The sequence below is a fragment of the Pteropus vampyrus genome, unplaced genomic scaffold (assembly GCF_000151845.1).
Source record: "Pteropus vampyrus isolate Shadow unplaced genomic scaffold, Pvam_2.0 Scaffold146, whole genome shotgun sequence".
NCBI classification, from domain to species: Eukaryota; Metazoa; Chordata; class Mammalia; order Chiroptera; family Pteropodidae; genus Pteropus; species Pteropus vampyrus.
The window spans coordinates 4313292-4331321 of record NW_011888927.1 but is presented as its reverse complement, the minus strand read 5'-3'; the positions used below and the strand labels follow the sequence as shown (position 1 = coordinate 4331321).

At 36.4% G+C, this 18030-nt stretch overlaps 2 protein-coding genes and 1 pseudogene across 4 annotated transcripts in view; 1 reads left to right on the top strand and 2 right to left on the bottom strand.

The window, feature by feature from the left end:
* The window catches only part of SF3B1 (splicing factor 3b subunit 1), a 48038-nt gene extending 46837 nt beyond the window's left edge, over positions 1-1201 (bottom strand). For all 3 annotated transcript variants that reach the window (XR_002782499.1, XM_011369227.2, XM_023536012.1), the window contains exon 1: positions 1057-1201. The gene's annotated coding sequence lies outside the window, so the exon portion shown is untranslated. The remainder of the gene's footprint in view (positions 1-1056) is intronic.
* Positions 1202-1376: 175 nt separating this feature from the next.
* Positions 1377-13707, top strand: COQ10B (coenzyme Q10B). The gene is made up of 5 exons (XM_011369230.2): positions 1377-1643; positions 3155-3304; positions 6882-7074; positions 11285-11386; positions 12678-13707. The coding sequence occupies exons 1-5, from the start codon at positions 1522-1524 to the stop codon at positions 12843-12845; spliced, it is 735 nt and encodes a 244-aa protein (XP_011367532.1). The 5' UTR covers positions 1377-1521; the 3' UTR covers positions 12846-13707.
* LOC111745157 lies at positions 9832-9948 on the bottom strand (annotated as a pseudogene).
* Positions 13708-18030: the final 4323 nt, after the last annotated feature.

Below are 18030 nucleotides of genomic sequence, written 5' to 3'. Positions count from 1 at the left end.
CACTCCACAAAGCATCTAGTACAGGATGCCTGAAATGAACAAAGCAAGAGTAGAAAATAACGATCATACATATACACAACAGCTGGAATATTTCTGCAAATGTAAATCAGATGGAGTCACTATTCTACCCTGAACCTAGAATAATTCCTTCACACCTGGAATGAAATCCAAAGTTAGTTCCAGGACCTCCCAGGCGCTCTGATAAAGTCCTCACTACCTCTGATCTCATTTGCTACCACTCTCTTCCTTGCTCACTGTGATCCAAAGCCCTTGCTCTTCATAAAACTGGGCAAGGTTGTCCCTGTCTGGGGCCTTTGCACTTAATGTTCCCTCTGCCTGAAGTAACTTTCCCCACAAATATTCACAGAATTCACTTCCTCAGTTCATTCTGGCCTTTATTCAGTATCACTTGGTCAGAGGCCCACCTGACTACTCACCCTATATAAAATAGTACCTCACCTCACCCCTTTTCATCTCCTTACCTGCTTTACTTTTTTTCTACAGCACATGATTATCTAATATTATATACTAATTGATTTCCCCCACTAGAATATAAGCTCTGTGACGGCAGACTTTGTTCACTTATCCAGCACCTAAAACGACAAAGACTAAGTGCCCCCGAAATATATGTTGACTACATTTAATCAACAGTTTCATTTACTCCTCAAAACTGTATGCAGTAGGTAGTACTGCTATTTCTTTTACAGGGAACTATTAAGTACAAAGGTTAAATAAGGACCTAGGAACAAAAGGATGAGAAAATGTCAGGACTTTGATTCCTGAAATAGGTGAATCAAAGCAAAGTTGTCTGGTTTGTACGGAATAAGGGAAACCCAAACTATACCAACTACTGGAACACCAATTAAAACATTGGCCACACAGGAAGAAAGCAGATAGAACCAAGTCTATTCCCAAAGGACGTGAAGGCAACCTTATGCTGCCCTCACAACCCCACGGAGAGAGCAACGTAGATACTGTATTAGACAATCATTAACAGCAAGACTGACTGCCGGACTTCACAGCCAGGAGCGATGGCGGGTCCGGCTCAGCACTCACCGGTTTGGACAGTTACATAATTAACAAAGAGAACATCCGACTTCCTCTCGCCCCAGGGCTGCGCTCATGTGCCAGGCCTCGCGACAGAAAAGCAGCACCTAAGAAAACGGCGGCGGTTGGCGAATTCCAGGACCAGTTCCAGAGCGGGAGGTGGGGGTGAGCGCTCACCGTGAGTTTTACGTAAGGCGCCGCAGCGCGCGACGAGAACCAGAGGCCGTCCAGGGGAGGGGGCGTGTCAAGAAGGCCTAGCACTCCCTCTGATTGGCGAGCAGGATGACCAGCTCGTTTACACTCGGCCCTACGGTGGTGGGAATGTACGTCAGCTTTCTGCACTTGGGCAGGAAGGGGCGTGTCTAGCAGTTCAGGGGGCCTGCTGATTGGCTGAAAGGCACCGGGGCCCCGCCGGAGACGGGCGGTGCCGTGGGTTTGATCCCGGAGGTGGCGACCGGCTTCAGTGAGGCTATAATGGCAGCTCGGACCGGTCAGAGTGCCCTGAAAAAATTAGTTTCGGTCTCGAGATGTCGTCCAAATTTGACCGCAGCAGCTGGAGTACCAATTTCAGCGCAGGGGACCGCGCGGAACGTCCGGTAAGAAGCAACGTGGGTAGTTTTCCGCCCCGGCTTGCTAAGGGAGGACACCCGGGGTACATTAGGTGAGGCGGAGCCGGACACAGATTGTTTTTGAGTCTCTGGAGGGGAAGGGTCTCCCAAGTTCAGCATTTGAGGGACTCAGGCGCTGCCCTTACTACGCAGGACCAGAGACTTGGCTGCCTATCCCAGCCGCCCCGTCTATGTTTGCCTCACTGCCCTCGCGAGAGGCGGGGAATCGGCCAAGCCACTTTAGAAGCAACTCCGAGACCAGTGCCTTTGGTTAAAGTTTTAACTTTGTGAGCAAGGTTGCGGGCTGCTGAGAATGTGGCTTGGCGGTAGACTCTCTTTTGTGCCGCTTACGCAGATGGCCAGACATGCTTTCCCAGTTTCTGGTACTGGTCTTTGCCCTCGCCCTTTGGTTCTTACAAAACTATACTTAGTGGACGTGGGCACTTGGATTTTTTTTCTTCAAACTTACAGGTCGTGTAACCTTGAACCAGAGTCTGCCTTCGATTTTCCTGGTTTGTTTCTTTTTGGTGGGTGGGGGTGGAGATGGACGTTGAGACATGAAGAATTCCATACTTCCACTATTTAGTTTCCTTTTACTAATGACGTTGCGATACATTATGCTGGAAAATTAATGTTAGTGTTTAAAATGAAATCAGTCGCAAACGTTATGGGATGGAGGGAAAAAGCACAAATCTGTTTGAGCTCCAGGATATTTAGATTCTACGAAAAAAATTTTAAATGCCAGCAAGACAGCCAACTCATCCTTTTAGGCAAGTATTGGTTGAAACTGAAATATAATCATCTCATATCGTTTACTCTTGCTTTAGGAAATAACCCGGAAAAGTAGTTCCAAGCAGAATATACCCTATAGTGCTTCACATCTGCTTGTATTACTCTTAAAGAATGTTGGCTTGCAAATATACAAAATTGTTACTTTTGAAAAGACAAGTATGATTCCTTTAGTAATATAATGAAGGCTTTAATTCCGAGATAAATATCTACTGTTTAGGATAATGAAGAAGGAGGGAATTTATGAGTTAATTGCAAGGCAGAAGCATTAACATAGATTCCGACCTTTATTATATTTATTAGTAGGTAATATAAGTAATTATAATATATATTTAACATTTTTGTGAAGTATTTATGTACTCTAGTATTTGAGGTGTGAATATTCTAGCAAGTGTATGGCAAGAATATATTGTAACACATGACTATAGACTGAAAGCCAACTTTTTGGGAAAGATTTCTTTTGTGCCAGAAGCTTCTAACCCTAACTGTAAGGTGTTATTTTTAGTTTTCTCTAGGGCACTTAAGAAGCTTGTTTGTGTGTGTGTTTCATGAATATTGTAAAGTTGCAAAGCCTTCTAAAGTGTGATAGTTAATTTACAATCTGTACAATTTGTGTTTGCAATCAATAATTTGTGTTTACAATCTCTATAATTTGTACTTCCTTTTAATTTTCACTATCATCCTAAATAAAGTAATTTTTGTCTTTTTAGATATTTAGCTTCTTGTGGTATACTGATGAGCAGAATTCTTCCACCACATACCTCAATTTTGCCTAAGGAGATATATGCAAGAACTTTCTTCAAAATTGCTGCACCATTAATAAACAAAAGAAAAGAATATTCAGAGAGGAGAATTATAGGGTTTGTATATAATGTTAGTTCTCCTAAAAGAGCACATTCACAATTTTCTGTAGAGTATCATGCTTTTTTTCTGGATTCTGTTCTTGCAGACTAAGCTCTGGTTTTCCTAGGTTGGCCTTTCCGTAGCCTTCACTGTTTTATATATGTTCGTTGAGTGACTATAATTATATATTAACATTATAGGATAGATTTGAACCTTGAAATGTAAAGTAAATAATTAAACTGATTATGGCCTGCATTTTTCTATAGTGGCGACATTACTGATATATTGGCCCAAATACTTTTATATAGCTCCCTCATATACATACATAGATAAGTACATACAGACATAGTAAGAGGCTCCTATCATCTAGAACAGATGTTGGCAAACTTTAAAAGGTCAGATAATAAATATGTTAGGTTTTGTGTACCATACTGTCTCTGTTGCAGCTATTCAACTGTCATTGTAGCTCAAAATTAGCCATAGACAATATGTAATATATAAATGGGCATGGCGGAGTTCTTTTGTTATTTACAGAAACAGGCATTGAGCCAGGTTTGTTCCCTGATCTAGGGGTATATGTAGCAGAGGATAGAGGCTCTGCAGTTGCAAAACCAGATATACGATATCCCTTCATATGGGAATTTCTACAAGAGGGTCTTAATTCCTAATAGACCATTAAATATTACATGAATTCTTATAAAAGTGTATTTCATTTTATTCCATTTTTTCCTATATGATTTTTCTGTAGTAAAGGACTTTTGGGAGACACATAACTTTTGTTACTAAATTTACCTTTATTGCTAGCTAGTCTCTGTATTAGTTAAGGTAATGCTATCAGCTATATAGGTAAAACCCAAAAAGTTTATTTTTTTCTCAAGTAAAGTTCAAGTGCATTTTCCTAATCCATGGGCAGCAGTCTTCTAAGTAGTGATTAAAGAATCCAGGCTCCATCCATCCGACTTGTGACTTTTGTAATTCCTTAGTGGTCAGATTCTCTTAAGATAGTCCTGCTGCTTAACCACATTGGTCTGGAAGTGTCACACGGTGCTGCCTCTTAGATATTGGCAAGAACTAGTCATGTGACCCTCTCTAAATGCAAGGTTGGGAGGGCTGGGAATTGTAGCCCCTAATGGGCAGCTACTTTTCAGCAACACCACCAACTAAAGGGAGCACAATACTTCGGATGGGTAGACAAGCTTTGCCACAGCTGGTATCTGTTGAAAAGAGAAATGGCAACTAAAAGATAAATAGTGAATTGGTCTGCTTTACTTCTGAATCACTAGTAATATCCTCTTTTTACTGTGTCCCTGCCACTTGACAGACACTGTTGAGTGCTTTATATTGTTTCATTTAATTCTCACAATAGCCGTGTGAACTAGGTATTGTTATTTCCATTTTAGAGATGAGAAAACAAACTCAGATAATATACATTAATTGTCATGATTCCAAAGCTTATTTTTCCTACCATATTTTACTTATTCTTACTTGCTTCCTTATTCTTATGCCAAAGTTCTTTTTATTACAAATTGGTCTTATCTATTATCTTATTTTTTCTTCCCCCTATTTGACATAAACACATAACAAAGCTACCACTTAAGTGTTTATTAAGCATTGTATACCGTGCTGAAACTTTTATTTAACCTTCAAAAGAACGCTATAGGAGTATTTTTCAATTATGGATGAAGAAAGTGGAGTGGAGAAGTTAAGTAATGTACCCAGGGTCACATGCCTTACTGTGTTTTAGAGTTGATATTTGAACACAGTCTTTTCTGATTGCAAAGTCTATCCCCTTGACTACTATGCTATACTACTTTCTTAATCTTCGTAGACGACTATTATGGCAATTAGCTTCCAGGTTACAAGGTTCAAACTTTTTCATGGGACTGAAAAAGTGTCTGAACACCTGGGGAGGGTAGGTTTTTCTCCCACTCCCTCTGTTGTGGGCCTCATTTCATGATTATAAAGATTAATTTAAACATATATAAAGACTTATTCTGTCATGTTAAAAAAATGCCCTTTTGTAATTTAGATTATGGTTGTCTAAATTAATCATTTTTGAGATGAATTACATTTTAATATTGAGTCTTATAACAAAGAATAATATATATTTGGCTCTTATTATTCAGGTTATCTTTTACATGTATGCCTACAGTGTTACTATTGTTTGTTTTTTTCATTTAAGCCCTTAAGTTTTTTTGTTGACTTTATTTCTAGATATTTTGCGTGGTTTGCTAACTGGTTCTTAGTATAGGAAAGATATTTAATTTTTATATATTTTGTAACAGGCTACCTTAATGAATTCTGAATTGATTCTCTTCTTAATTGATAGTCATATTACCTGCCAACTGATAATTTTACCTAATTCTTTTCCATTCAGATGCCTCATATTTTATGTTCTTATTTAATTACTTTGACTAATACTTTCAGAACAACATTTACATAACAATGATAGCCACCATCTTGATCTTATTTCAAACTCTGATGGGACTGCTTTTGTTATTTTACCGTCTTTTGGCTAATATGATTATAATAATATAATTCTTAGTAGTAAATCATCCATACGCCTTTAAATGAGTTACAGTTGGTTGTATTTTTTATGTTCTTTGTCAAATTTAGGTTGTTATGACGTTATGCTGGCTTACGAAAATATTGAGGTTTTTTTCTTTGTGTTCTAGAATAATTTCTTTTTTTAAATTACAAAAATATTACATGCTTGTATAAAAACATAACAGTATAGAAGTATATATACTAAAAAATTCTATCTTTACTCCTACTTCTTTTTTCTGAGTTAACAGCTGTTAATTGTTTAATCTATATCCTTCCAGGACTTTTTTTCCCCCCTCTTTAATTCCGCCCCCAGCTTCTACCCCTGACCTACGCATGTTGCTGTCTCCCCTTAAGAACTAGATATCTGAAAGCAGGGCGTCTCCTCTCATGTGCTCACGACATGCACCCGGTGCACTTGGGGGGCCTGGCGCACCTGGGGCCTCTTCCAGGAGTTTTTAAATGTGTTTTCATTACAAACATTCTATTAACATAATAATTATTTTTAGGAAAAATAAACAGCAAATGTTTAAAACTCAGGAAATACAATACTTACAATTTTTCCTGCTTTGTAATATGCTATTTTTATATAACTATTTCATAAACATCTTTACTCTAAAATATACATTTGATAAAATATATATCTGATAAAGAGTTCCATAGTGTGGCTGTACCATAAATTTATTAATCTTATTATAGTAAGCATTCATTAATGTCTGCCAACTGATAAACATTTGAGTTTCTTCCAGTTTTTAATTTTAATCTCGTAATTTTTAAATGCTGGCCAATAATTAAAATTGTAAAAACCACATCTGCAGGCCAGATGCAACTTGTGATCTGCCAAATTATGACCTCCGCTGTATATGTATATGTAGCTGTCTTATTTTCTGTGTTGCCTTGAAGTCATTCATTCCAGAATGCTGTTCAACATGTGTCCCGAATGAATTATTGCTTCATATACAACAGGTTTTACTTATATTTAATTTAAAGTATACATAAACCATATAACTAAATACAGTTAACACCTCTCCTTTTTTTAAAAAAAAATAGATACTTTATGCAAGAAATGTATGATGTCGTATCAGGAATGGAGGATTACAAGCATTTTGTTCCTTGGTGCAAAAAATCAGATATAATATCAAAGAGATCTGGATACTGCAAAACACGATTAGAAATTGGGTTTCCACCTATATTGGAGCACTATACATCAGTAGTAACCATGGTGAGACCACACTTGGTAAAGGTAAGATTTGTTTTCTGTTTTTAAATATTTCCCAAATATTATGTCAAATGTGTTATAATAGCTTAAAAAGATTTCCCTAAAACGAGGAGGGAAAAAAAAACATTTATTTTCCATAAGTGTTCATTTTATACAATATTAACATTCTTTTCAATAAATTTGATTAGCACATGGAAGTGAGAAGTTTTTTCTTTCTATTGAAGACTAGTGACCCACAGGAAAGATTGGGCCACACAGTGAGAAATGTTTTAAGTTCATCTTTGCACTATTTTTTTTAAGATTAAGGAAGGGGAAGTTGTGAGAGGATAAAGAAAGGTAGAAAAAATATAAGTATGGAGAGCATAAACATTATTGAGGTTGTCCTGCCATGTACCAGGTATTGAAATGCCAGGTACTGTTACATGTATTGTATCAGTCACCTTACCCTTATCAGAGGAGGGTACACTTAGAAAATGTATCCAAACTTCAGTACACAAAAAGGCATAATTCCATAGATTAATACTCATTTCTTTTGAATTCCTAGAGTGTGGTGACTGAAGACTTCTAAAGCTGAGTTGTGTTTTGTGCCCACAGGATTTAGTGGTGATATTATTTCTTGGTAATTGGCTAGAGCTAAATGCTTTTGTCAGCTCTTTGTCGGGCACTGAAGGAAGTGCAACTCTCACACCAGAAAGAAAATACTGTCCAGTGAAACTAAGAGCTTGGAGTCCACCCTAGTCTAGTCACACTCTCAGAACTTCACCTCCTCTTGAAAGGCTGCATCCTAATGTGAGACTCTGCCATTATGAATGTTTTCAGCTGATTGCCTCATAGTTTTCGAGTTTTTACCTACTGTATGGCACAGTCTCTCTTATAATAGCTATAATTTAAATAGCTATTTATTGAGTTATTTCTAGTGCTTTACTTGAATTACTCGTTTAATCTTCACAGCAGCCTTTTGAGATTCAAATGTTACTCTCCATCTCATAGTTGAGCAAACTAAAGAAGAGTTAGATAACTTGCCCAAGGTTACATAGCCAAGACTCTAGCTTAGTTTTTCAGATACTATAATCTTAACATTTTTCCATTCTCTGACCTCAATCTCCTACCATTCAAACTCTTATAACTAAAACCTTAAAATATTATGAGGTGTCTAACTAAAAGAACTCTAAAAAAATTTTGTTTTCTTTCCCTGGCTTTTTTCCTTTCCCTGGCTTCTTAACACATACAGAAATGGGCCCATTAATCCCTAACACACACTACACTTAATGTTCAGGCAGTACCATACATCTTAAAGTTCCATGAATGCACCATACAGTACTTACTCCATAGCCTGTGCCTTTGCATATTGTTCACTCTTCTACCTGTAATGAACTTAACTCCTTGCCTATTAATCCTTCAAATTCCAGATGTCTGGTGTTGCTTTTTCCCTTTCCTTTTATATAGATAATCAGTCCCACCTCAGTGATTCCTCTGGGCTTCATACATTCTCTATTTATCTTTTAACACTGTAATATTATTTCTTCAACTGTATTTCTCCTTGACAAGATTGAGCTACCTGAGGGAATAGGAGATCCTCTTTTTCATCTCTGTATTCTTAGCACCACTACAACAGTGGCAAGAGTCATGACGGCTCTTTGCTTATGAAGATCTCCCTGCTGTGTGCAGATCCAGAGATGTTCATAATCTCAAGAACTTTCAACACAGCCGAAGAGGGAGGAAGCTATATTAGAAAAAAAGCCTTCATAATAACATTTCTTAGATGAGCATTGCTATCTTGATTGTATGAGATTTAGGGAAAGTAAGAACTTTATATAAATTCACACTATGTGTCCGATTCCAAAATTATTTCTCCATTAAAATAAGCTGCCTCGCTTAATATGCTAATTTATTGCTTAAAGATATATTTGAGAATAACAGCTATATATGCTCAGTTTTCAGTTGTCTCTGGGTTCAGGTTCTGGATTTTAATACCCAATACACATATGGAACATACAATAAAAATCCTTAACCGAGGGAGGAACAGAAGCCATGTGACATTTTCTGCGGATTACCAGTTGTCCCAAAAGTGCCTGTGACTAAATGTGTCAGTTATTTCTAGTTGACATAAATCTGTAATGTCCAGAAGCCCTTGAAAATTTTCAGCAGATTTAATAGAGGCAACAGTTCAGTGAATCTTACTGCCTAGTTCACAACATAAACATTTTACATGGCATAGTTTGTGTAGTCAGAGTCAGTTCAGTCAGAACAACCAGTTGTAGGTCATCATCATAACACCTCTACTGTGGTCAGTATCTCTGCTGTTAGGAATGAGATCTTTGGCAGTATTGTCCCTATCAAAATGTACTAGTGAAAATCTGTGGGTCCTTGGGCTAGATTATCGGTATGAGTACAGCATTGCCGCATTTTGTGAAAAGAGTCAGAGGAAGGTGTATATTGAATTGAGTATTCCTAGCAGTTATTTCTCCTTCATTGTTAAATTTCCTATAAATTTCTTATGTGATTGTAAAGGGTAGAATGTATTATCTTAAAGTTGGATAACTGAAATAGTAAGACTTTATTATAGACTTTGGATGCTCTTAAAAATTAGATGGCCATTATTGAACTATATATGAAGCCAAACTCTGAAGAAAATTTTCACTTCACCCTAGTGACTTAGCATAATATGACTAAATTCAACTATTAAAGTAGTGAGTATTTAGGTGACTATTTTTTTTTTACCGTGTCTAAATAAATTTTAAGACATTCCCTGGTTTCCATTTTTAAAATTATTTTTTTTTATGCCTACAGCACCTGGTCTTCCTAGATGGTTTCCCATCCAATACTAACTAGGCCCGACCCTGCTTAGCTTCCGAGATCAGATGGGATCAGGCTTGTTCAGGTGGCATGGCCATAGACAGAGCATTTCTTTATAAATGATTGTTATAGTATGGATGCTGTTGGTCTTTGTAATGATTCTAGCATGTTACCTTGATAATTGATTCAAAAGAGTTTAGTTTAAGAGGAAGTGAGGAATAAATGGCAAAGAGATTTTTTTTTAACTCTTTAGCTCCCAGTTTGAACTATCTATGAAGAGATCCAGATATAGTCAGAGAAATTCTGTAGTTAGGGAGGCTATTGCTGGGGACGAAAGAATGACTGTTTACTTTGGGGAAAATGAGTTTTCCTATGCAAGTCCTTATTTCGTTAATCTGTAGTGTATGGCCTCAGAGGAGGGACAGTGTAAACTCTTGAGAGAATAAATTATCAAAGAAAAAAGAGATAGAGAGGCTTGATCGTTTATTGGCCCCAGGATATGCCAAAAGAACTGAAAAACTTAAGGCTTAATTGAGGAAGCGGGTGTAGACTTTGAAACAAATTTTAAAAATCGTCTGCTGCTGAGGGAAAGTGATATGTATTCTTAAGGTCAGTTGTCTAGTAGTATAATAAGGCCCAGATAGCATATTAGCTTAATAAATAAAGAAGCTGAACTTTATTCATGGCGATAACCCATTCTAACAGTAGACTAATGACTATGGTTCTGGCTACAATTTTTCATACTTCAGAGGGTAACTAATGGGTCAGCATTTTTTTAATAATATAGTGTGGGAAATATTAAGATGCACTGCACATAGTATCACTAAGTATTGTATTTCACATGTTCACACACATAAACATGAGCTCTGAAGAGATTAGAGGTTCGGAAGTAATGGGTCAGGCACAAGAGTCGGGGCCAGGATTTCATAAAAACAAACTATAGAGGCCTCTAGAAATAAAGAATAATGAGTAAAGGAAATGACTGATAGGAGAAAAATCTTTGAGTAGGAAGGAAGAATTATAGAATTGTGGTGGGGATCTGCTCCAGATACCTAAAATAGGTATTATACTCACTTTACAAACTAAGGAAATATGGTACAAGAAATTAACTTGTTCAGGATCACTTATAAGTGGCAGAGCTGGAAATAAACTTCTAGAAAATCACTGTTTTGCTGCTGGAGGAGATGACTCTAAGTAGCATAGTGGGTGATAGCAGTGGAAGAGAGAAGAGCTGGCACTCTTGAGGATCCCAGGAGAAAAGAAAATGGCTTATATTGGCAAGAGGTCACTTCCTAATACCAAGCTAAAAATGAGATGTTTTCATCACCTATGGTCTGATCTATAAAAATATTTACTTTAAAGAAGTCATCCTCAATTGTAGTTACTGGACAGTCCAAATCGTATTTTACTGTGGTTTTATTTTTTCATTTTGTTCTAGGCATCCTGTACCGATGGGAAGCTTTTCAATCATTTGGAGACTGTTTGGCGTTTTAGTCCAGGTCTTCCTGGCTACCCAAGAACTTGTACCTTGGATTTTTCAGTAAGTCTTTCATAAAGTCCATGATTTATTCCAAATATCAAGTAAAGTTGGTAAAGAAAAAAAATCTACTTAATAGAAACCAGATATCATAATTAATAATTTTACATGCACAGTGATTACTGAAAGACAATTTTTAAAAATCTCAAATTTTTGAATATTGAATGCCTTTTTCTGCACTAACTTTTAAGAGAGAACACTAATGAATCTTTTTCTGTTCTGTTTCTTGAAACCTGGAATAGTCATTCCTTCTCTGTTTTCTAATTTTGATAAGTCCATATATTGGAAGACACACACTATAACTTTACTACTAATTTAATAACAGGTTATTAACAGCAAATGAAATCTACATGTTGGTCAGCATCTTCTGATGGAGAAATAAAGTGTGAAGGGGAAAAATATTTTTAGAATCTAGGGACTAAGGTAGTTTCTTATTCATATCACCTTAGCTATGGAAAACTTAAAGCCACTTGTGGCTTTTTATTTGCCAGCAGATAATATATGTATTATCTCTGTTTGCAACTCAGGCGTTACATTTTAAGAAATGGTCATAATTTTGATTAAATTGCTGTATACTGTTGTCAACTCTTGAGTTGCTTTCATTGAAATATTAGTAGACATTAATGGGACAGTTGTGAAAACTTGAATAAGGCCCGTGTAGATTAGATAATAGCATATTATCTAGTAGTATTAACTCTCTCTTAACTTTCTGGGTGATGGATACATGAGAAATCTTTGTATTATTTTTGTAACTTTTAAGTTAGTGGATATTGGTCCTTAAAATACTACTTCTCTAACTTTCCTTTGAATTCTGTCTTGAGGGGATATAAAGTTCTAGATCATTGTCTACTTTAAGATTGAACCCACTTACCCTGTTTTGTGGATCAGTCTCATTTTTTTTGCTGCTACTTCTCATGGGAATAACTATCAGAAGGATCACTTCCTTATTTCTTTTTGGGAGGTAGGATTGATCTTAAAGGGGCCCATTAATAAGAAGCCAGCGTGATAAACGTGTTCAGGACAGCCTTTTTCCCAGTTTTTTTTAACTTATAAAAGCAGACTCTTTGCCTTAAAATGAGAGTTATTGGCCTTGTTTACTTGCTTATTATGCAAGTAGTTGTGCTTATTGCGGTAAATAAGACACCCTCATCTGAAAGGTGTTAAAAATCTCATCTAGATATTCCCATAGAGCTCTGCCTTAGATACTAGGCCAACCAGCCCATTTCACAGTATGAATACCACTAAGTAAAGATTTAGTAAAATATCTTTCTAAATTATTAACATTTTCCTACAGATTTCTTTTGAATTTCGCTCACTTCTACACTCTCAGCTTGCCACATTGTTTTTTGATGAAGTTGTAAAGCAGATGGTAGCTGCCTTTGAAAGAAGAGCATGTAAGCTCTACGGTCCAGAAACAAATATACCTCGGGAATTAATGCTTCATGAAGTTCATCACACATAAAGGGAAAAAAGAACTGGAACTGGTCATCTACTTGTAACTTTATTCATTTTCAGAACGTGCTTTTATCATTTGCTTTCAGAAGTCAGAAACCATTTATTCAACCCAGCTTGATTATAAATCTGCACTGTTGAAAATGTGCACTTGGAATAGAGAACCATGTGTACATACAAGCCAATCAAGTGTAATTCAAAGTAATGTGTACATTAGCATATTTACAATAATAAGATGTCCACTATTGCTAGAATACTAACATCACTCTTCTGAGCAGAAATTGCAACTGTAAATTTAAACCTTTTATCACCTTACATGAAAGAGGTTAGTTGAAATACCCAGTATGTATTATATTAACCATATCACGTTTAAGTTATTAAATTCAGACTATTTATAACTTATTGTCATAGGGTGTGCCTCATGCTATTTGAGCAATCATCAGATATAGTAAAAACTTTGACTTAAAAATACTGTTAATGAAGGTTCTCTTGCACTTTTCTTATTTTTAAATTGTTCTTATGGGTAATAGTAGATAGATAATTCAATGCTGTAGTGAGGTTAGCTCTCTGATAAACTGAATATTTTTTTGGTGAGTGGTCCAGGGCTTTAAGCTAGTTTCCTCATAGTTCACAACCCTCTCCCACTTATTTCGATTGCTCTTTCAATAATGCTGATTGTGTGTCAAATTGTATCTATAACAATGGGAACAGATGAAGTTGGTTGATATGTCTCCAGCACCGGGTGCATCTCTCCCTGTTTTCTATTTATTGTGTGTACTCACTTTCAATAATGTATTTCAAACTGATATTTTTGTAAACAAATCAGTGTAAGGACCGAAATGGTAATAAAGTTAATTTGTTTATTTTTTGTACAGTTCTTTTGGTTATTGAAATCCTCAACAACGCTCTTATATTACCCTTCCAATTACAATGCTGACTTTGTTTCCTCAGATCCATAAGGGACCTCAGTAGTTCCCTACATAAATGCATGTTTGCATCAATTTGTTGAATAAATCTGTTTTGAGTACCTGCTCTCTGCCAGATGTGGAGTCTCCAGTGAAGGACTCACATAGGCCACTCACATGGAGCTTGGTTGTGCCTTCACACAGGTAAAACAGTATCTTTCCGCTTCAGATGAGGTATATCCCCAGAGCATAAGTAGTTTGTATATAATTTTGTATCTTTTAAATAACGTTTTTTTTAAACGACAAAGACCGAGATATTTTCTCTTTTCCCTGTACAGCACTACTTCTCTTGTTGGAAATAAGAACCTGTACTTTACCACTACTCTTAAAATGCCATAAGTAAATTCTTAGGTTCAGAATCTAACTTAGTGGTTGGGATATAATTGGCCTGGTATTATGATAGCATGTAATTGGTACTTGGGTGAGGAAACCCAGAAATACCCAAATGTTGCCTTGATCTAGTCATCTCTTTGACCCATGAGGTTCCCAAGTATGTATGGTCAGAACCCAGGTCACAATAAGTGGTAGAGACAGGAAACAAAGCCATGCATTCTGGCTTCAATATCTATGCTCTGGGGTTTGCTTTATCTGCTGCATCAGTGTGGAGGCCATGCATGACCTGTGGACTTAAAATTTGGCAACTGTGCTTTAACAAAGGGAAAATGACACCACTTTTATAAATTTTTCTTGAAGTGACATCTGGTCAGTGGAATCGAGAAGACTTGAGATGAGACTACTAAGTAATACTTCTCTCTCTGTGGAAAGAACTTGGAAGAGAAACTTCTCATCTTTGGTTTTTGCCTCACTGAGGACGTGAGGTTTGCAGCTATACCTGCCATGTTTTCACAAAGAGGGAAGAGACAGTTATTCCAGAGAAGAGACAGTTATTCCAACTCAAAACTCTTAACATTAGGGGTTGAATAAATCATACGTGTAGGTGTCAGCTTTGCATTTCTGATCATGTGAAATAACAGATTTCTGGTGTTTAAGTCACGTAGAGTTAGTTGTTCAGTTACTCTCAGGTACCCCTTTATCCACTCTAGTCAGAACTGGTTGCTCTTGAGGCTATTGTGTAGCTGTAATCCTAGGGCTCCCCTGCAATCACCCTAGGCTTTCTCTTCTCTTTGGAGTTCCCTACTTCCTAAATCTTTTGGCTTTCTCTTTTTTAAATTTACTTTCAAAATACTGAGGAAATCCTCTAGTGGCTTCCTAAAAAAAGGGTGAGAGCAAAAGTTTTAAGCATCTTAAGTATCAGAATATGTCATTGTTTTACTTCTGGAAGCTTTATCTACTCTATCTTGGGTGGTCTGATATTGCATGCTCTGTCTTGTTCCCCTGTCTTAATTATGTTGGGTACCTCATGAGCCATTTGGTTCTCAGACTCATTTCCTTGAGCCTTGGGAATTTTCTTGAATTTGTTTGATAATTTCTTCCTATCTGTATTCTCTGGTTCTCTCATTCAGGAATTCCTAACTTATTAGACTTTCTACTTCTTGTATTAAATCTTTACTTTTTCCTCCTAATGTTTTCCATCTGTTTTTGTTCTGCCTTTTAGATTTCAACTATTTCCCAACCCTTTTTATTGATTTTACATTTGCCATTATTTTATTTTCCAAGAATATTTTGTTTTCTAATTGTTCATTCTTAATAGCTTCCTTGTTTTATGGAAATAAAATCTCATTTATGATTTTTTAAGTTTCCCCGAGGTCCCTTTGGGTTTTTGCTATTCATGTGGAAGGCTTCCTCAGCTGTCTAATGGTTCTGATCTGTCTGTTAATATTTGAAAGCAAGGTACTGACAAGTTTATTGGAATTAAGGTGGGGTATATTGACTGGTGAGTTTCACTGTAGTGATAGTTGAGCCGGCCTTTACATTAGGGGACTTTCAAATGGCAGAATCTGGAGATCTTTTCTCAGTTTTTCTTCATAAAGATTCTTCTCTCTTGTTCTAGAGAAATATGGGGGTAGGAATAGGGAGAGGGACGTATGGAGTAGATATAATGCCTGGCTGCTGGTATTCTGTAAGGTTAGTAAAGGATTGATGTTCCCACAGTTTAGAATGTAGGCTTTCCTTTTATTTGTTTTTAGCTCTCTCAGTCTAGCTTTTGGGTTTTTGTTTTAAATGTCAGAGGGGCTTTGCAACAGGGAGTCAAATACTTTTATTTGTACTTTGTTTAATGCCCAACTTATTAATCTATGAATTTATTAATTACGTTTCTCTAAAAAACAGCATTTCTCTAAATGCTTAAGTTCTGTTTATACAACTAACCTATCTAAGTGCATGGAATTAATAAAAGAAAATTCACTGAACATTTAAATATTGTAAACTTAACCAGGCTTCTAAACATGTAATTAAAATTGCGTATTTTAATTAAAATTGCATATTCTTTCAAAATTTTTAAACACTCAAAGACACAGAAAACAATATTATACAATAATACTGTTTATACATAAATAGGATATGAGTGTTACAGCTTACATTTATTGTTTCTTCTGAGGTTGCCTGTTTGGGTAGTGTTACATCTTTCTGGACATTTAGTATATTAATTAGATTTGAAGAGTCTCAGTCCAGATGAGTTGCAGGATCTTGGTAACTTGTTAAATTTTTGGTGGGGGTGTGTAATCTGGCTGTACAGGCCAATGTGATTCCGAGGCTTGAACACCTTACTTAGAGTGAGTCCTTTTTTTGTTTTTATAAGAAAACTTTGTTACATCAGGAGGTTCTTACATCTTTTGTATTTCAGAGATTTTGAGAGACTTGAAATCTCTCCTGGAAATGATGTGCTCTTTAAGTTTCGTGTGTGTGGTTGTCCCCATCTACTTCTTATTTATGGTATATTGACCTGCTTTGAGGGTATACATAGAATTATATGTTGTCTCATGAGTTCAGCCGAAGTGTTTCATTCTCTTTGAAATTTAACTTCAGATTTCAAATTTGGGGAAATTTGGATGTGTATCATCTTGAAACCTACTATTGGACCTCCTTTTGGTTGTTCATGACCAATGGTAGTTGGTTGCTGGACTCCCCTTCTACCAGGTCATTATGAGATAACCAGTGCTGCTCATTCTTCCTACTCTTGGTTCAGTTTCTACTTTCTTCTCACTAGTTTTATTTTACTCCTGTTTATAGATACAGAAATGAGAATATAATCTATATTTATGTTAATACTCTGGCTTATTAATATCAATAAGGCATTAACATATAATATTCACCAGTTTATATTGGAACTATCTTTTTCTATTCTTTACATTGACTTTCCTCTTTTGAGTATCATTATGAACTCCTGGCTTTGTTCTAATTCACTATAATTATTTATTATTGATACTCCAAATGTCCTAACTTGGCCAAAGGGAACACTTTGGGTTGGCTCTTAAAAAAAAAAATGTGGATATTCTTGGAATTATTCTTGTTGTCAGGTCCCAACAAGGTGTTCCAGATCCATTCTGATTTTTTCCAGTCTCAAGGCATGGACGCAATTGCTATCCAAGGAGTCTTCTTCTCTTTTAGTAGAGAATAGTATTAGAGATCAAAATCTAGTGCTAGGGATATCCATGAAAAATGGTGATGGGCAAAAATGCTATCGTTGCTGCTACATTAGGCCATTTTTTGGTGACAGAGATAGAGATCACTTAAGGTTACTAAATTCACAATGTTTATTTTCAATTTGACAGTTGTTCTTTCTTTAAAAACTTGATTCCATCAACCACTTACTCTAGCATAGTCTTTTATAAAGTTGTAACTCAGTTTGAAACTGCTGCTGCATTTAACCAGGACGATACCCCTAGTCACATGCCCCAAAACTTGCTTTTCAGGTTTGAGATTCTCCAATACCTGAGCCTCACTGGTCTTCCTAGGTTGCAGTAGAAACATTCCATTCTCTCTTCTCATAGCAGCATTAACTTTTTCCTTGGTTATTTTCCTGTTTTTCAAGCAGATCCAGCTGCAGTCTTAAAAGGTCACTTCCATTGCTAGAGCTAAATACTGACCAATGTTTGCATCCCTTTTCTCACACTTGTTTATTTTCAGGTTCATACATTTGTTCTCCTAACACATTCCTGCAAATGTTGACTTGAAATGGCTCTCCCAGGGTCTGTACTATTCAAATAAATCCTGCTTGCTTTCAGTGAGGCAACTCCACGCTGCCAAGTTTTCCGATTTTCAGTCCAACATCTGACTGGACATTGTATTCTGTGTCATTTCTTAAGGGATTTCCACGAACATCATGAGCAT

Coding starts and splice junctions, on each gene's coding strand:
- COQ10B (XM_011369230.2), top strand. CDS start 1,522: ATGGCAGCTCGGACCGGTCAGAGTGCCCTGAAAAAATTAGTTTCGGTC. Junction 1,644..3,154: donor GGGACCGCGCGGAACGTCCG/GTAAGAAGCAAC, acceptor TTGTCTTTTTAG/ATATTTAGCTTCTTGTGGTA. Junction 11,387..12,677: donor CTTGTACCTTGGATTTTTCA/GTAAGTCTTTCA, acceptor ATTTTCCTACAG/ATTTCTTTTGAATTTCGCTC.